General features: G+C 40.6%; 1 protein-coding gene across 7 annotated transcripts in view; it reads left to right on the top strand.

The window, feature by feature from the left end:
* The window catches only part of enox2 (ecto-NOX disulfide-thiol exchanger 2), a 178755-nt gene extending 164772 nt beyond the window's left edge, over positions 1 to 13983 (top strand). For all 7 annotated transcript variants that reach the window (XM_039620342.1, XM_031740797.2, XM_039620331.1 and 4 more), the window contains 4 exons: positions 5312 to 5368; positions 6210 to 6315; positions 8841 to 8926; positions 13165 to 13983. In XM_039620342.1, coding sequence (XP_039476276.1) covers positions 5312 to 5368; positions 6210 to 6315; positions 8841 to 8926; positions 13165 to 13296 — 381 coding nt within the window. In that variant the 3' untranslated portion in view covers positions 13297 to 13983. The remainder of the gene's footprint in view (positions 1 to 5311; positions 5369 to 6209; positions 6316 to 8840; positions 8927 to 13164) is intronic.
* The last annotated feature ends 6680 nt before the right edge of the window (positions 13984 to 20663 follow it).

The following is a 20663-nucleotide window of genomic DNA, read 5'->3' as shown; positions in this document are numbered from 1 at the left end:
ATAGTAATGTGCCCTACTAAAAAACAAAAGAACATTTTAACCAATACTCATTTAAAGGACTCTGTGTCATTGGTGTATTTAAACATTGTTTTTCAGGTTCTGCATGCATCCATAGAAACAAATTGAGCTAGTAAATTATAGCCGCACCATATCTTCTAGGTATAAGTTCCAGTTGTTTCAGCTTCTTTCAGCTCTGATCACTTCATCTGTTGACTGAAAATCAAAGTAGAATAAAATAATAATCAAAAAGTAAAAGAACTTCTCACTTTCACCTTCTCTTAAGTGATGTTTGGTGGCATTTCTTCCCCTTGTAAATGGTAACAGACTGAATGTCATTGTTCTCCATCTTCAAATCATTTTTCCTCCAAATGGCAGCTTGTTGCACGAGCTGACTGTAGAGCAGAAATATGACTCTCGACGTTAATTGCAAAACTAACCAGTGGGTTTCAGCCTCTGTTTTGTTTATTCGGTTGCACCATTTCTGCTTGTGCTTCGACTGTGCTGGCTATATCAAAGGTTTGAAAAAAAATTCAGTCCACAGCACAGCTTGACCTAGATCACATCCTGGTATTCACTTAGTCCTTCTTTACAAATTTTCATATTTTTATGGGGCCAAACTCAGACCTGCACAAGAAACTGAAATCTGTACAGCTGTGCACAAAAACTTCAGGTGCACAGGAATCACTGCTATAAATTTGGCCAGTGCCACTTTGAAGGTCACCATCTTGTTCACTTCTGAACTACTTTCAGTGGGAATGCTATTTTTGGCTCTCTCATAGGAAGTGCTTCTTATGTATTCTTCCTCTTTTAGAGTGTCAAAATGGGAATGTTTCAGCTTTATTTTCAGGATATAGATGAAGGGAGGCAAATTTGGCAATCTAATGATCCGGGTTGTGAGTGAAGATTGTGTTTGTGCAGCCAACAAACTCCTCTGTCTTCATTGCGCGCTGTGAACCAGCACACACTGGCAGTTCCAGTTTTTTCAGCTGAAATTTCTCTGTCAGACGCCTCAGGACAGTACAGTAAAAGTCCACATTAACAGTCTCACCCTGGGGAACCAATTCATGATGCACAACCCAGTGGGGAAAAAATGGGATTTGTCTGAGTGTTTTCTCACCTGAAGTGCCGCCTTAAGCCTTGGAAAGTTTGGACTCCACTGTGACTTCATATAGTATACAGTTTAAGTGATCAGAACAAGGCTTACAGAGACCAATCTATAGTAGATGGTTTCTGGACATGGTCAAGAAGTTGACCTATGAGAAAATGACATAAGCTAAATGTAAATCAAGCAAGGCTTTAGATTTTCATGTATCTATTCTTAGAGTTCAGACTTTATTCAGTGTTTAAGCTGGACTATACAGAAGACTGGGCTGTGATGCCTCTAAAGCACCACTCCCTTGGTCAGCCAGAGTCTCATCTTTGAGTGGGTGACAGCACAATGAACCAGAATGTAGCATTATTTCACCAAAAACAGCGATCACTCTTAGCAAGGCTTGTTTTTCTTTTACATAACTCCCTTAAGGCCAACTTTCCGCACGCACCCTCAACAGCATCCTGCCCAGTCGGGTACATTTAATCAGTCTCCACAGGCTCATCAATCATTATCTCTACATCCTTACTATCATAAAATGAAAACCTGCCCTTGCTGCCTCATTATAACAGTGCTGAGTATTTCAAGGCCCTTATCGTTATCCAAGTAACATACCTAGGTGTAAACAGAGTTTTTAAAAGCTCTCTGCAGAACATCCATACCAGCAAGAAGATTACTGCCAAAATAAATACCTTCAGCCTTTAGGTTGTAACCTGTTTGTCTAACAGTAAGGCAGCGCCAGCAGCAAATCCCATCTCACCGTGCCCTCGTCTGCACCAGATAATGCAGTTTTTAAGAGTTTTTCTCTTCTGTGAGGCAGGCTGTCTAACCATCTGAACTGTATGTTCTTACAACACCCGCATGACAAAAATACCAAAGAAATTAATTCACTTATTTAACTAGAAGCACATTGAGCACAGTTGACCAAAGTCAAATGGTTTCTTCACTTTTCTGCAGCTGAGATTTTATGTCACACCGACCACCAGCCTTACCCAGTCATGCGCTCTCAGTTCTGAACATTTTGTCCTTTGTGTGATGCATCTGCACCGGCATCACAGAAAGCAGGTTTTTTTTCTCTCAAAGAGGTTGTAACTAACAGATCGCAGCGATGTCAGAGTACGGTCACCAGATTGGGGGATATTACCTGCCAAATAGGAGCCACGTGGCCACACCTGCTGCTTTATTAATCGCTGTTTTTTGTGACAGACTGGTAGTAACAAAGTGCCTAAAGATACAATTTAAAATTGATTCTTTGCTCAGTCATCTGTGTTGACATAACACTGGCTCATCCCTTGAGTTAGGTGCCTTTATTTATGCTTGAATGATTCATAGGTCAATGTTAAGTGGTTCCACAAACAAACAAAAGCATTCCTCTGAAAACGGTTGGGTACAAGGACTGGAATGAAAATGAGTGAAACCTTTGAAAGACCTTCAGAAAGCCTTGAGAACTATTGCTCAAGACCACTTAAAAAATACAAGAAAGTCTGGCTCCTTGGAAGCAAAATACAAAGAAATGAGGAGTACAGCTCTGTCTATAGGGCTGAACAATGAATCTAATTTTCATTTCAGTTACATTTCAATTCAGTTCAAGCTCGCAGTGATGAGTAAAACGAGGTGATTTAGATAAAACGACTATTGTGCCACTCTTAAAATGACTCTCTTTAGTAAATTTAGTATTTTTCCAAACTCTGAGTAATTGTGGTAAATGGTCATCTGAATATTGATCATGATAAAAGGATTTTTGCCACCATCGAGCAACCCTGCCTATCCCCAAAAAACACATTAGTTAAATGTGCTTCTTCCACTGAGACACATTTTTCCATTTAATATTGATTCGTGTCAAGCTGTATTACTACACTCTTCCACTGATAGACACACAATCCTCAATCTTATAAACAATTTCAGTTTTCATGGGTCATTTTTCTCTGCTTGCTGTGTCATGTTTACTAATGTTTCAGGTGTTGTCCCATGCGCCGAGTGCTAAAGTGCTTATGTTTGTTAATGTTCCTTCTCGCTCGGTATAATGAGAGAAATGGCTGTCATTAAAATGAGCCTCAGGTTAAATCGCCTATTAAATTGGATGATAATACAAACGAAAGGCTCTCAAACTATGTGGGGAGCCTCTGCGTGTGTTGTCTGTTAGCTCGGAGATAACAGGTTTCATGCGACGCGGAGCTGAATTAGTCATTTGTTAACGGATCTCTTCTTCTTCCGATCAGCTGGAATGACAGGGTTGTCAATAGCTTGTTAAGGGTGATGGGTTTGATTAGAAATGTGTCCCTCCACAACTGTGAGCCCTGGGAAATATGCTAATTAAATTCTTGCATATGGGCAAACATGAATCATGAAAGACAGTCTCATTAAAGGGAGAAAGAGAAATCAATTTTGGGGTGTTGGTTTCTCCGAAGATTAGCAGGCAATGTAGGATGATTTGTCACGCCGAGGACATCTCTCATGCCATCAGTTCTCCTTCACTGGTTCAGTCACTGTCCTTACTGTCAGCGAGCTGTCGCCGCATATCACTTCACCGACGCAAGTGCAGGTCATTGAAGCCATTAACCTTATTATTATGATCACAACAAACATCTTTATCATTTCTTTATATGTATTTTATTGTCGTCACTAAGAGTTTTCAATTGGGATTTATCGGCTGCTTTCCTTTGTGAGTAAAGGGGCATTTCACTGACTTGTGAGACATTATAAATGATAAAGCCAGGATATTCAGACTTTCAGTACCTAATATATGGAAAGCACTTCCCATTATATATACAATAGTGTATTTTCACTGGAAACCTCCCACACTGTAAATGTAAACTCAGCTTCACCCACAATTATTCTTTATGATAAAAAGCATAATTTAGAGCCAGAGATAAGGGTAGCAATCTGAAACCAATTCTAGTTCAGTCCTATCCATTTAATTGTATGCCTTGTAAGCTTGGCGGGTTTATCTGACAGTCTAACTTGTGGCTTTGGAGCTTTGCACACCTGAGTCAAATGCAAGCCTTTATTAAACACAGTTTTTCCGCTGTGTTTGGGTACAGAGCCAGTAAATTGTTCCAGACAGAATATTGATTATAAATCAGTAAAGAAATTGATAAAGCAATTGATGTGTATGTGGAATCCATAACAGTCCATGATATCTCTAGCCATAAATGACTTTATTTGTAGTAACTGCTTTTCACAAGATAAAGGTGTCGGTGAGCTACAGTAGGTCTGTTTGATACTCTGACAGCTTCTGAATCGCCTGATTTTTATATTTGGACTCAGCTTGGTAACATAGCAGGACAGTGATCCGAAACACACCAGCAAGTCCACCTTTGAATGGCTGAAAAAATAAGTAAATAAACAAGCTCAAAATTAAGGTTTTGGAGTGGCCTAGTCAAAGTTTGGACTTAAATCCAAATTAAATGCACAGACTGTACATCCGTGAAAACCCGTCCAGTGTGACTGAATTCACTTATGTATAAAATGAAGAAAGCACCATAACAATTCGAGCGGTCAAGAAGACTGAGAAAGTGCCTTATAAATGTAGTCAATTTACCATTTATTCCAGTATTTGAATTTTACACCACCCTCTGATACACTTTTGTGAACAGCTACAAGACTTTTGAAGACTAGCTCGTTTTGAACATTCCTACATCTGAGGTTGTACTGTTGTTCATCTGTTGAATTGATTATGTCACTATAATGAATTAATTACGTAGTTTAAATTAAATTATGTATACATAGTACACAAGCTTGTTCAGTTTCCCAGACATCAAGGTGAAGTCTTCAAACTGTTTATGCCCTTCAACCAAGAATCACCAAAACCATCAGTGCGCTACAATAAAAGACAGCAACATGCATTAAATCCTTACACCTGACAAGCTGGGGTTTTTTTGTTTTTTTAAGCTGATCATTTAGCAGGTCTGCTGTAGATTACTTTGCTGTTGATGGACTAACATATCATTAGAGCTGTTTTATATTCCAGAAAAATCAGGACGCACACTGTTACATATTTAATAGCTGACTTGTTTGTGCCAGTTTTGACTCAGAAAGAGTTAATTACATCCATATGGAGTTTACTGTCTTAGGTTTTCTTGTTTCTTCACAATCAGCTCATTTCTGGACATTATTCTAAAAATAAACAACTTTAAGACCTCCCTCCTCCCTGTCTGCATACATTGGTGCCTGGCTTGTTTCTCAGTGTGTTATTCTTCATATGTTTCTAATGTGCTACAGCTGGAGATGTCGAAGCAAGACGACAGAGGAAGCGAGGAGAGCGCTAATCAAAGCAGCGTAAGTGGGGGAAAATGCTCAATCCTCCTCAGTCCTCCAAGTATTGTTTTGTGTCCTCATTCTCCCTTTTTTCTTCTTGTTTTCCTCCTCCTCCTGACTTTCCCCTCTCTCCTCTTCCAATGACATGACAGATCATTACGGGCCAAACCAGTTCACTGCAACTGCATTTGTCATTTAATAAATCACCCAGACACAAGTGGGCTAGGAAATAAAGGAGTCATAAAGTCAAAACAGCTTGCACATGTGCATATGTCTACACACCCACACACCAAGACACACTCACAGGGTGTTATGGATGGATTAAAAAAAAAAAAAAAAAAAAGGCCACCAGGGATCCCACACTAGAAGTGGAAATGGTACGCACCGTACTATGTAGAACAACAAACACAGACAAAATCTCTTCTGTTATGCTGCCTTTTTTCTGCCACCTGTCAGAGATCTGAAACAAGCAGCTTGATCATTCGCCTTCCAAGTCTCTTCCCCTCTCCCTCTATTTGTTCTTTTCAAACTCGTCTCCTCTCTTCTGTCATTGTGTATGTGCGAGACACGCTTCCCTCTATTAGAAATATAGCTGCTGGCTGAATATCCTCCCTCGCCTCATTATCCCCTTCCTCATTCATTATCCCCGTTTTCATTGTCTCTCTGGATTGACATGTTGGTGGTGAAACTTTCTGGGGTGCTCGTCGCACTTATTTGTGCATGATTGTCTTTTTATTCTGTCCCATGCATCAGCCTAAATTTGAATTTGTTTACATTGCGCCAGATAACTCAGTCAAACAGTGCCAGTGGCTGTCTGCAGACTCATTTATGCTAACCGTGTGTGTGTTTTGTACACGTGTAGGAAGCCACAGCATCAACGGTGGTGTCCTGCAGTCAGGAGAAAGAAGGTCCCACAGAGAGGAATCCACCGAGTCCTGTCCACTCCGAGAGGGAAGCTCTGCTAGTTGGTACGCTGACACTCTGGCTTTTTCCCAGCACTCTCACTGAGACATTTATTAACCCATGAACTGCTCAGTGGTAGGCCCGGGCCCTTCTGTGTGGAGTTTGCATCCTCTCCCCACGCTTCCTCCGGGAGCTCTGGTTTCTCATCAAAACATGCTAAGCAAATTGTCTTTTCACTGTGCCCTTTACCAAGACACAAGCTTACAGCTACATTTGATCCCTGGGTGGAACATGGTTGCTGCTCTTAATACCTTGGTGGGGTTAAATATAGAAAATTAATTTTTCTGTAGGGAGCGCTAAAGGTTATCTTCATCTTAATATCTAGGAATATTCAGCAGATACAGGGAATTAGTAACTGGCAAAGGAAACCTGAATGTCCTCTCAAAGTTAAGTTGTTTCACTTACATCTTGTGTTTGTTGAATTAAAAATAAGATGTTTTTTGACATATTTGTGTGTTTCATGTGAAGCAGACATCAGCTCCTGGTTACACTCAAATGCCTCTTTCTACAAAAATGTGTGTTTCTTATATGCAGAGATTATTATTATAACACACACCTTACTCGAGCTGCCCTCGGCATTCATGGCCCTGCACTTGCACACAAAGTGTCAGAGTGCTTTGAAGACAGAAAATAGGAAGGTTTGGATAAAGATTCAGAAACGCCAAACCTGACAAGTGCTGCATAGGAAGTATGGATGCTGCACCAACCACTGCATCTATGGCTTATGGGGAAAAAAGGATGATGACTTCCTTGCGACAAGTAAAAATCAAAGGTTACATTGTTTTTCATTTTTGGTGACCAATTGCAAATAGTTGCCGTGACCAGCTGCTTTTGACTACTTAAAATTGAAATGCGATAGCACAGGTTGCCTGGTGAGAGGCAAAATGTCTCTAAACAGTTGCGATCTTCCTTAGACTGACTGCAGTCACACTCAAATAATGATCAACTAGAACACATGTTCTAGTTTGCAGTATGAGACTCAACTCAGATGGTTGCCAACTGGTTGCATTCTGGTTATAATCTTATTGAAAGACAAGGTTCCACAGTGCCTGTCATTGTGCAGGTAAATCACCATCCTGCAGCTACTTTTCAACTTTTTGTGAAGGAATTTCTGAATTGCAGTTTTAAATCTATGAGTTTGGACTCTGGATGTAGTTAATGCAAATTTGTTTTTTGGGATTTTCAGGTTTTATAATTTTTCAAGTGCCAACTTGACCTCATTCAGTAGCCGACTGACTTGGTTTTATTGTTGTTTTTTCAATGTCTTGATCCAGCAAAGTCACTTTGAAGACAACAACTGACTGCAAGTAGTCTCAGTCTTCAAGGCAACCATATCAAAGGCAACAATATTGCAAGTTTGTGTCTCGGTCTCCAACCACTGTTTTCATTAGTGTGACTGTAGCTTCAAAGGTTTCCTTTCTATAGAGCGATCACCTATTTTTGGAATTGCCTCTTGGAACATTTTACAGAAACTTTTAATGTTCAAGTGTTGTTTATATCTATTGGTTTGTTTCTTCAGGTAATTGATAGTTGTGTCAGCTTTCAGACGTGATAGTTATACAATTCTTAGAAAGAAATGTGGTGTAAAATAAGAGGAATGGCAGCAGTGTCTGTTCCTTTCTGGAAGTGAAAATCACCATTTGTCATCTTTTATGGTCTCATCAATGTAATGATCATGAGCTCTGACACTAGCACATTCTGGTAATCTACACACACAGACACGCAGAGAGTGGGTGCATATTGCTCCAGCAAACGTCTGCTGTCAGTTGGAGAACGTGTTTATTGGCTGCATTTTAAGGTGAATAAGCATGGACAGCAAAACGATTGTAGTGGGCGAATTGTTGCAAATAAATCATCGTGAATTTTAACTTGGTGTGCTATCTAAATGCGCCATTAGATTCTCAGTCGGTCTCTTAATCATTGTCAGTGGAGCAGCTCCAGACGAGCACGCTGTTTGTGTTCAAGTATCGATTGACCTCCTGCAGGTGACAAAAATGAAGTCTTGGAATACTGTTTTCCTCTAAAAAGACTCTAATGTTTATTATATTTTTGCTTCGGTGTTTGACCCAGCAGAAATCATCGTTGCTTTCACTTTTTTTGTTATTGTTGTTTGTTTTTTACTTGTTTTTGCTTTTCTTTTTTTTTTTTCCAAATCAGGGTACCTCAATGCTGCATAGGTGATTTGTAAACAGAGGTGGAGGATTACCTCTCTCTCCTGGCCCTGTCTGTGAGCTGATAGCAGATGGTTTGTTTGAGCTAGGGGAGAGTTGGGCTTTGATGAGAGACAACGGCATCAAAGCCACCATTAAACACTCTCTCTAATCTGGAGCCACAATGTACAAGAGGCTCTTAACACTAGTGGGACTCTGGGAGACGCCACTCGAAGCCCAGCCAGAGGACAGGAGAAAGAGTCTGATAAAGTGGCGTTGTGAACATACTTGTGTAGTTCATCGACGTTTTATGGGTGACAGGAGGTTTGTGACATGGCTCTGTGTTAACATCTTCCCACGATTTGTTTGTTCTACCTCAGGGATCATTTCAACGTTCCTGCACGTCCACCCGTTTGGAGCCAGCATCGAGTACATCTGTTCATACCTGCAGCGTTTGGACACCAAGGTAACAGACTCGCACGAATCAAAACGTCTTCTACTGTGGATTAGATGCACCTGTACTGGCAGCGTGTACCCTTTCCTGTATAGGACTGATGTATGGGCTTGTATGCCAAGGCCCTGCTGTGCCATCAAAACAAGCTGTATTGCTTTTAGAGCCCTTTGACAATACAAATATTTGTTTTCTCCCCAAGAGATAGGTGAGAGGAATGATAACGTGTCTGTCCAAACAGATTTACACAAAGCTGTGTTTTAGCCCTCTTTGGTATTTAGCAACATTTTTTTTTGTCTTTGACTTTAACTGGGATAAACTGAGAGCTTGCTGTTTTAATATATATATGTTTTTTTTTTCATTAGCCATGTAAATGCTTCCCTGTAAGTTCAAATGTGTAAATTTTGAGAATTTATTCAATATTTATCTATCACCATTTTATGAAAAGTATGTTTTTCTAACAACAAATTTCTGTCTCTCTTTATGATGTAGATTAAAACCATTTTTGTTATTCATATGTTGTAACACACCTGGGTCATGTGAGTGGCTGTAAGAGTCCATCCCCTATCTTCTTATATAAGCTGGGTTCCTCCTGTCATTTAAAGGCTTGGTGGTGTTTGACATGTACACACCAACACATCTAAAAACTCATTTACACAGTGCTTATTCTTCTTTGCCTTCTAAATGTGTACAGCTTGGTATTTATTATTATTATAATGTTAAATGTTTTGTTAAATATAGAAAAATGTGAGCTAACTGTGGGTTTAGACACTGTTTTGAAAAGGTCTCTTGGAAAAGAGACACTCCACTTTTACTGAGAAAAATACATAACCAATCACAGTAAACATCAGACTGGGGACTGTGAAGGCCACTTGAGTACAATGAACTCATTGACATGTTCAGGACACCATGCCAATGAGTTCATTGAGCTTAGTTTATTTGAGCTTTGTGAGATGGGTCATTGTTCTGCTGGAAGCAGCCATCAGAAAAATGACTGGATATGCATTAAGTTGCTGCCGTGCGATTGGCTGATTTAATGTTTGCATTAAAAAGCAGTTGAAGGAGTGTACCTAATAATGTGGTGAAGTGAAAATGGTTTTCGAGAAAGTTTAACTTTGACAGTTTCACTTTTCTTTATGTGGACTTCAAACATGTCTACTCATATCTGGCTTGTTGTGACTTTTCCTGATGCGGGAACGTATTAGAAGTAGATCCTTCTTCATGTCACTTGAAGCCAGACACCGCCCAATCCTCAGACACCCTCAGCTTCCACTCTGCCCGCTGAGGCTATTTCATCCCCATCTTTCCGACGAGGCATTTTAGACACATTATCGCTCTTCACTGCCACTTATATGAGGCTTTCAAGATGCCAACTTTCAGTGTCACCTCCAAAAAAGCAACACTAAGATTAATGGCCACTTCTCCTCTCCGCCCCAACAAGAAGACCTTCAGGAAAAAAAATGGCAGCCCATCCCTTTATATTCCCAGGCGCTGAGCAAACATTAAACCCTTACAGATTTCAGACAACTTATCATTTAGTAGAATTAATTGGCAAAAATGCGGATGTCTCAACCGCATCGACGTGGCTGCCCCGAGAAATGAGTGTTCTCTGTAGCAACTCTTTAAATATGCTCATCACCAACCTGACTCATTCTCACACATGCAAAGAGTGTGATGGACTTCTCTGATGCCTTTTGGGGATTTTTTTGTCTTGAGTGTGTTTTAATGTGAGCGGACGCCCACGCTTGTCTGTCTGTGTGCGTCTGAGTTTGCCTGTACATCTGTTGTTCCCACACAGACTCTTCGCTACACACATTAAGCAGCCCACAGAGTTTTGTCAATATCACCGGCTGGACTCCCCAACAACGAGTCCAATCCTCTCTCCTTATCTGGTCGCTCCACACACACAATCACGCACGGCTCCATTGTGTGTAATGACACTCTAGTCCTATCTCCATGATGGCCCTTAATGCGTCCTGACACGAGTGCAGCTCTTAAACAATCTACTTATTAATTCAAGTCACTGTGGGATGTTTACAGCAGCTTGTACAGTGAATCTTGGCAGCGTCACCTCAGGATTTAGGTTGACTGATCCTCAGCCCACCCATGTGACTGAACGTTTTTGTGAGTGTAAGTGTAGAGGAGGTGTGGAGTGTGTAAGAGAATAAAGCGTGAATGTTATGAACAACTCACTGGGTGACCTAACAAGGGCTGGTGATAAGCATTTTTCTCTCAAAGTGGTTTCCTGCCTTAAAAGACGGTTCCACTGAAAACAAAGTGGATTGAAAAGCATGAGTACACTTTCTCACTAATGGGTATGACTAAAATGTTTGCGATTCAGTTGTAAAGTTGTAATTATGGGCTAAGTATATTTGTCATCTGTGCCGAGTTTAATGTGCGTCGTTGTGCAAATATAACTGAAAATTAGCTCAAAGACAACTGATGGCAGACATCTGACAAGCCTGAAGTTTTGAGCACTACATTAAGGGGATCCAGAGATTCTGTTAAGCCATAGAAAGCATGGTTTGGGGTTAACTCGCCCCCTTTTGCAATCTGCAGACTACACAAAATCAGCCCGATAATTACCAGATCCAGATGAAATTGGGTGTTGGTTGATGTCTGGAACAAAGATGGGCATCATGCATGAAAATTGATCATATTATCTTGCATAATATGTCGTAATGAGTACCGACACTGCATCTGGGACTCCTCGCGGCTCTCCTGACAAAAAGCCTAGAACATTAGAAACTTCTTCAGCGCACTTCTGTGAGATTAAGCAATATGAGCACACAGCTGTTCAGTTTCTTCTACAGTAGAAGAGAGTTTCCAAAGGCAGCACACATGTAAAGAAAGACTGTCCCTATAAATGAGGAGCATTGCTGTCTGTCTCACAGTCACAGGAAGGTTGAGATTTTATTATTCTAACATGCGTAATTTGACGCACTGCCCATCGGAACAGATGAAAATAGTTGCTCTGAATGATTTATCCTTCATCCTATAATGAAACTTTTCCATTAGGGTAAAAACTTTTCTAGGATGACAATGTCTCCATCCGCAGGATACCATGAGTCACTGAATAGTTTGAGTAGGAAAGGGATATGAATCACATGCCACGCTGTGCAACCACCAGATTTAAGCCCAGGTGAATATGAAAGATTCTGTGGCCAACGTCTCCCACATTATAATTAAAATACCACAAGAGCCTTGAGTACATTTTGGAAACCTGCAGAATCTGTACCAGGACTGATTAAAGATGTTCTTGCGGCATATGGACGCCCGTCAACTTACCAGCTTGCAATTTGGTACACATCTGTATAATAGTAAGTTAGAAAGATTGCAATTAAAACTACTAAAGTATTGCAAAAAGTTTGGTAGTTAGAAGGGGTTTAAAAAAAAAAAAGAACTTTTTGATGGTTAAGTCAAGCATTGAGTTCTTCAGCTAATGAGTCTGTATGGCAGTGACAGGACAAGGCAAAGCTGTGTTTGAGTTACACAAAGGGTCCCACTCCCGCAAAGTTTTCAAAGATAGCAAAAATCTTAAACTCCTCTAATAAGAAGTCAGTGAAGGACGGTAAGGACGCGGCTAATGTGATAGATTATCTCCACCAGCAGGACTCTTGACTAGCTGTAGTTTCTTAATGTTTTTCCTGTAAAACCCCCCAAAAAAGCACATCACTATAATTAAGTCTGGAGGAGATAAAGGCCTGAATGACCTTCTTCAGGTCTGCTAACAAGAGGAATGAACCGATCATAGTCACGTGTCCCAGCTGATTAAAACACAGTTGCACCGCTTACTTCAGTGCCATGAGCAGACTTTGACAGTTTTAAATTAAAAAAAATTAAAAATGATTTTAAAACAAAAAATAAATCTAAGGGTTTTACGTGTAGTGATAAGCTGTCCAACAAGATATGATATAATTAATAGTTCCACTGCTTAACTCCAACATCTGGCTTCTAACAGCTGTGTAAGTGTTTTATCTGTGGATAATGTGTCTCATGTAAGGACAGTAAAAACAGAATTGTAGGAGAGCCGAGTGAAGTCACAAGAGGCTTGTGGGACCGTAGATGGATATGACCTGTGGTCTGATGCTGGTTCTCCAGAGGTTTCACTACTTTCGAGTGTGATTTGTGCAAGATCTATACTTTTTTGATACTTATTTTTTTCTTTTTTAATTAATGTGATTGTGTTGTGCACACGTGCAGATAGATCTGTCTTAAACATGTGGGCTTATAATCTGTACCTGTGTTTGCAGATCAACCCCAATGAGGTGGAGTCTCTTCTCTCTCGGCTGCCCTGCACCTTCAGACAGGAGCTAACTGGTGTCGGAGCCAGTCTAGAGAAACGCTGGAACTTCTGCGGCTTTCAGGGCATCAAGAGCACGTAGAGACCGCCGGTGGCACTTGTGGAGAAGAAAGCAGGCGGACAAGGCAACACTGAGATACTGTAGACATGTGAAAGAAACCGTGTAAAGTCCACAGCTATCAAAGACCGGACTGCGCCTGACTGTACGAGGACACAGCAGACTGAGCACAGATCAGAGAGGAAAGTTAACAGCATTTCAGGGACTCTGTGTGGGTGGCAGAGACGTGAAAATGCTGCATTTCTATGGTTACAGTAGTGTTGACACCAAGCCCTGGTGATGCAGTCTTCATGAGCTTGAACTCAGTTTCTCGATGTCGGCTAAATATTTTTAGACACGATGACTCCCTGCGAGTCGCAGAACAGCACCAATTCCTACAGTCACTGGATTATTCTGTAGTTTTTTGCCCACAGGGGCAGGGCATTGTGATTCCAAAGCCTACAGTTGGCTCAGTGTGGTGTCAGTGTGGGCCGGGTCTACAGGGCTACACTGGGAGGTAATCAGGGTACGCCTGAACACTTCAATCCTCCAAACCCTTTGGCCTCCCTCTCTTCTCTTTTTTGCTGTTCCTGGTTTGTAACATAGATCAAAAAATAGATATATTTCTTCATTTTCTGTAAAGGCGGTTAACAGTTGCATAGAATCATTTGTTGTAATACACTGTAAATGCTTGGATGATATTTTTGATTATAAAAAAGATGTTTGAGTATACATAAATGAGTCTGTTTATTTTTTTATATATGTTTTATATATGTCAATGAAGGTTAGCAGGGTTAGGGTTGTACATATTTCAAGTATTATTTGGAGCCAAGGAGTATAATAAGGACTTATAAATTGTCTATGCCATTACAGACATGTTTTAAATACCTAAACCTTTCTGATTTCTCACTCTTTACTCACAGGTCTCAAGACAGGATCAGTTTAGGTTGCAGATTAGGAACTTCTGCATGCAAGGTATGATATGAAACGATTCCTGAACATGTTATATTGAGAGTGTATATCTTAATCCTACCATGTTTAATCCACGTGGAAAGGTTAGATGACTGGTTAGATCACAAGCCTGCTGTGTCAGCTTGTCCAAAAAGAGCCTCACAAACTCTGGTGATAAGTGATCCGGCTTCTGGTTCTAGTGCTGATACGCACCATTGAAAATATCAGAAAAATGTGGATACACAGAATTGATGTAAATTTGGGCCACAATGCAGTGCTGTGAGGAAGAGCCGCACCTACCATAGTGAAATTGTAGCCCTTTTTTTGAATATTTAATACTTTCTACATGTTTATTCTGAGGTATTTGAATCAAATATTTTTTCCTCAGCTGTCTTAAAACTTTCAGAAGATTTCCAGGTTGCTAATAGGAGGATATCATATATTTGGGGAAGGGTCATCCCATATAACGTTGTTTAAATCAGCAAAATAAGTTCTGTGCTCAAATTAGAAGGTTTTCAAAAAACACTTCAGGACCTGTTAATAGTGTGGACACATGACACTCATTAAACAGAGCGTGCTTTTTTTTCTTCATTTAAAAAGATAGGACTCTAGTAGAAAGTAATTTTGAAGCAGATGAAATCACGACTAGAAGATGAGTGTCAAAATGTGATGATGTGCCCTCTAAAAGTTTGCCCAAAAAAGCACTTTTCATGGTATTCTCCAGGGTATTATCAGAAAATTGGAGGAAAAAAATCCATTTCCTAATAGCCTACGTCATGGACATTAAATTGGTGCAGTGTGGAACATCTCACAAAAAAAAAAAAAAGATTTTGTCTTTAAATTGTGGCACTGGAGTGGGTGTAAAATTGAGCTGGTTGCAGATTTGAACGGAGCTGAAGTGTGTCTTTCAGTCCTGGAAATTGCACGCACTTATGAAGGTATAAGAGCTCGGAAATCCTGGAAAAATACGGTGAATTAAAAAGCACCTAAATTTGCAGTTTCATAGAATAAAGGTATAAATTTGCATGGCTCCATTAAAAATACTAAAGCTACAAATAAAAAGTTGACAGAGAGCTAAATTTATTTATAAAGCACATTTAAAACGGTGTTCACTGAGCAAGTGCTTTACAAAGTATGTAATACACACAAGCATTAATTAAGAGGCTTTCAGGGCAAAAACAGAGTTAGAGATGTGTGTCTTCTGTCTTCCTCCCCTCACCCTCAACCGGTCATGGCCGCCCCTCCCTGGGCCTGGTTCTGCTGGAGGCTTCATCCTGTTAAAAGGGAGTTTTTCCTTCCCACTGTCACCAAGTGCTTGCTTGTAGGGGGTTGTCTGTGTGTTATTGTACGGTCCTCACCTTACAACATGAAGTACCTTGAGGTGACTGTTGATGTCATTTGGGTCTATATAAATAAGACTGAACTGAATATACATAAGAACAAATGAGAGGTTAGTGGGTTGGAAGGGTCAGAGAGTAAAGGTGTTCTGAGTTTTTACCAGTGGATCTGAGAGAACTGGGAGATGAATGTAAACAAATAAGACTGTTAAAGGCCTTACAAACAATAAATTCTTAAACTTAATTGGAGAGGAAGTTAATGTAGAGAGGCCAGCACTGGAGTGATGTGCTCATATGTTTTAAAAATGGGCTTATTCTGAGAGGGTGAGGGGGGAGGCAGCGATTGATTGATTTTATTTTTTATTTTTTCATGGTATGACCCTTAGGGAGTATTTTATACTTGAAACAAAAAGCGTGTTTATCACTTTGTCCAGATAGGGTACTGTCTGCTCCTTTGCCTACAGCTCAGCTTTGTGTCCTTCATGTTACTGCAGACACAAGTAAGCACATGACAGACACCAGAGAAAGGTTTCTAGGCCTCTAACAAAATCCACTCATGTTCCAGAGCACAGCCCAGAGGTTTGGCCTTTTGGGATTTTCTGTTAAAAGGAGCAATCTTGGCTAAAATCTTTTTTTTTTTTATATATATATATATATATATATATATATATATATATATATATATATATATATATATATATATATATATATATATATATATATATATATATATGATTTTCAGAGATGGGTGTATGGGGGAAATGGATATATGATATTCAGGTGCAGTTGTTCAAACATCTTTATGCCTGTCATCCCTTACTATCAGTCCTGAGAGACACATACATAGACCTGCACAGAACAAGACAGGTGGTCCACTTCAGTTTGTGCTCACTCTTGCTTGAAGGGCTGTATTTCTTTAGATTTCCTGTTGTTCTTACAGAAGCTGTACTCAAAGCTGGTTTTAGAACCTTAGAGCAGGGCATTTGTGTCTTTTAGAAGCCAATTAAGCCTGGCTGTCAGCCTGACTAAAGGCACAGTGCGTCCACATCGCACTTAACTAGGAAGCACACCTAGGGGATCATGTTAATGATGTTTAATTGGTGAGGCAGTTAGTTTGTGAGCATTCTGGCATACATGAAATGTTTGTGTTTGTGTTCCGCTTGCCTGGATCCATATATTAAGTGGTTATACAACACTCTTTCTACAGAGGGGAGTTTTCTTCTCCACCTTCGCTAGATAGAGAGTTCTCGCCGCCAGGACTTGGTGGTTCCTCCCAGAAGCCCAGTCAAGCATTCTTAATACGCCTCCACTGGGCTTTTTGGCGGCATGCTTTCTTCCTCAGTTGCTCTGGGAAACAAAGGTTTATTATTACGCATGATTTGCTCTCATTGGCCTCCTCCATCTCCTGCTTTCACTGCATTTGAAAAATTAGCACTCATGCACTTAGCATACTACTTCGTCTTGTAGCTGAATTAATAATGAGAAATGTTTTTGCCTACAAGCTCTTACAAGACTTTCCTTCCTGTACGCATGTGTCCGTTATTAAGAGCGGCGGTTTCATGGATGGAGAGTAAACTGTCTGTCATGGGAGTGGAACTGTTTGCACGTTAAATATAGTATGTAATATCCAACCCACTTAGCCTGTAGGCTTCTGTCAAGCGTGATTAGGAAGGAGAGGAAATGCTGGTGCTGTAATGCAGGGCGTTATGTTTTTGTGTGCAGGGAAATCCAGCCTTCTCTCTTCTTATAAAAGCATGCTAGAGTTATTTGTTATGATAATGATGTTACTGATAGATGTGGAACTGTGAATCTGTAGTTTTTAGCCTCCCGTCTGTGTGACGGTGCACTTTGGGATTGTGAGAGATGTTGCCTGTGCAGAGTTGTGCATCGCTACACTTCCTCTCCACGCTGCAAGGCTTGATTTCAGCAGAAACATCCCTGATGGCAAACTCCAGCACACCTCACACCAGCCTCTTCACTCTCACTCACTAGGCTCGCTCTCTGACATAAACAAAACACTAATACGGCGAATTCTCTTTTCAGAAGCTGTTTTCTGTCTGCAGTTTTCTCCCAACTGAGCTGCCATTCCTACGCACTGATAGACCGGAGGCGCTTGCAATTTATCACTTTTATAGCTGTTTGTGCGCAAGCGTGCGCGCACCAACGTTCTTGTGACTGCGCGTCAGGTTCTTAGGCATCACACGAGGAGGTAAACAGACTAATTAAATCCACCGGCAGTCCCTGGTGAATGCCGCTCTCCATTCATTGTTGTCGTCTCATCGCTGTGGCACGGCGAGGGACTCCTCATTAATTCGATTCAAGGTGTATGCAGGGGAAAAGGGTGTGATTTAACTCACAAACAATGACGATGCCGGAGGACAGCTCCCACCTTGTAAAGTCTCTGAGAGAGATATTTGGAGATGTCCTTGGGCATCTGCTCACGTTGAGCTTGAACAAATTCTTAGCGTGGATTTAAAATTTTAGGGCACAGGTGTCATACTGGGGAGATTTCTTCAAATGATTTTGTAAATCCATTTATAAGTGTAAGATGGGTATAATTGGACGTGAGGAGATAACCAGGTTCTTGTGGGTGATATGATGATGCTTTAGACACCCTTAATTACCTTTTCCTCTCATGTTGCGTCCTGAAGGCATCTTCATCTACTTAATTATGATTATGGCCTCCCTTAAGCGAGCAGGTAAGATGATGCTGTCTGCGTGTGCAACATTTGTGGTCCAAAATAAGATAAACAATTACCTCAGGAAGTGGATTAGAAGAGCACAGAGGGGCTTCGCTTCTAAGCTCGTCTGCGTTATGGACCTGGATGAAGAGTTTAAACTCTCTGACCGGCATCTCGCAGCCTGGCGCACTGCTGTTTTGGCTGTCGCCAGATAAGCTACAGTTTATCTGGATATATCACTGAAAAAAAACCTCAGATGGCTCTTTGACTTGAAGCGTTAAGTCAACAGCTCCTCCTATTGAGCCTAACAGCAAGTACACCTCACACTGTAATTCTTTTTCAGTCTGCAGTCCAGCACCAGGGGTGATTTGCATTGACAGCTCGGCCACAGCACCGGGGGACATGCTCATGCAGGTTTCTTTCTCAATAGAAGCTCCACGGTCCTCATTAATTTATGTATGCATAAAAGCCCCTAAATTGTACTCTATATCCAGGGTGCCAGTTCTGCAGTGCAGCTCCAGAAATACTTGCCTGGAGGCACTTGGAATGACATCTTAGAAACCAGAAACTATGGAATATTAAAGCTAGAACTAAAGAGATTTGTTTCTTTGAGGCTTATTAGTTTGGCAGGTAGCAAATCTTTTTTTGTGTGTGTGTGTATGTTTTTTTTTTCCCCACTGTGTTTTGGTAAGCTCAGAGAATTGCATGCACTTTTAGCCTGAATGAACATCAAGTGTTAGAATAACTGCTTTACACTGTGCTCCCCAGGGTGTCAGAGTACAGGATATTAAGCTGAGGATTTCAGTGGCATATGTCACGCAATGCCAGCGCCGCTCACTGTTTCCTCTGCCCCCTCGTCCCACACTTTTTCCTTGTACATTGCTCCTCATACAAAGTAGGCACAACTTGAAAGCACAGTGGTGAATGCCCACGAGGTATATGAAACCGCTAAGCAGATGTCCGCAACATCAAATGCTGAAACCCTACAGGTAAGAAGAAAGGTTTGGTGGAAAAAGTTGGAGGGAAACTCTCTCTGTGTAGTTCAGGAAATATATTCATTGGATTCTTTAACCCTGTTCACTGATAATAAGATGTTTGGACCGAACATCCTCCTGGGGTGAGGTCCTACACTGGTATTTGTGGCCCATTAGTTGATGAAACCAGTCGGCCTGATGAGTGTGTTTGATCTGAATGCCAGCACAGTGTGGCCCATGCCAGGTTAGGTGGGACAGTGATACTCTCTCCTAATGAGCGATGGACTCTCATGCTGATATGAATCGAGTGACCTTTACCGGAGAAGAATTGCTTTGCACTGACAGCAATTATCTGCACTGCGGACATTTATTTGAAAGAGGTTTATTTTTAGAAAGGAGAAGTGGTTACGCTAGCATCAGTGCTTTGACATTTTCCTCAGCAGATGGGTTTTTTCCTTACACGCTCATTTTAAGAAATTCTTGTGTTTGACAGCGGAGCTAGCAAAGCATTGCTGCGTTGTTTCGAGTTAAGTGGATGTAAGACTTTCATCAGCTTCCTGTTAGACTGAAAACAAAGACAGCCTTCAACAACAGTCCTTGAGCCTGAAAAAAAAAACTAAAATTCACTTTTAAAAAACCACCTTTGTGTCCATGAAATAAATATTTAAGATGAAAGTAGTTTGTAGTTTGCATACAAATCCCATTGATTGTATATTTAATTTTAAATAGTGTACCAGTGATGAAATCTAAGATAACTATTAATGGAGCTACCACATAGCATTGTGCACCGTGGCTTTTACAACTGAAAACAGTGATTAGTGATCATTAGAATAAACTCAAAGCTTTGTTATTATAAAGTGCAAAAAACTAATATGATGTGAGTGCGTATGTATGACTAAAGAAGCCAATATTTGCATGAAATCAGAATCAAAACAGAAGATCTGGTGACGACTTGAGAAGTCTGCTTGTACAGTGCTGTGAAAACACATTTGCCTCCCTCCTCCTTTCTTAGTTTTTTGGTATATTTGTCACACTTAAATGTTTCAGATCATCAAACAAACTTGAATGCTAGACAAAGAAACTCAAAACCCCTCTGATGTGGCTGATTTATTAACAGTATTATTAAAATCCATTTGATCTGAAACGTGTAAGGGTGACAAATATGCAAAAAAAGAGAAAGAAATCAGGAAGGAGACAAATACTTTTTCGCAGCACTGCAACTTGAGCTCTGGGTGGATGGATTAGAAGAAGATGGAGAAGGGCCTGTGCTATGGATCACAACGACTAATGAAGGTGGAGCACAGCAGGGGAAGTACATCATAGTGCTAAGAACAGGAACAAGTTTAACTCCTGACAAGCACACGATGACCAGTGTCATGCTGACATCGCATTAAAGTTCACAATCAAAATCAGCTTATTAAGCCCTCTCAGCTGACACTGAAAAATATGATTACATACTACTAATATTT

The sequence above is a fragment of the Oreochromis aureus genome, linkage group 2, assembly GCF_013358895.1.
Source record: "Oreochromis aureus strain Israel breed Guangdong linkage group 2, ZZ_aureus, whole genome shotgun sequence".
Lineage (NCBI taxonomy): Eukaryota > Metazoa > Chordata > Actinopteri > Cichliformes > Cichlidae > Oreochromis > Oreochromis aureus.
Note: the sequence above shows the minus strand (reverse complement) of the source record. Positions and strands in the feature narration are given on the sequence as shown.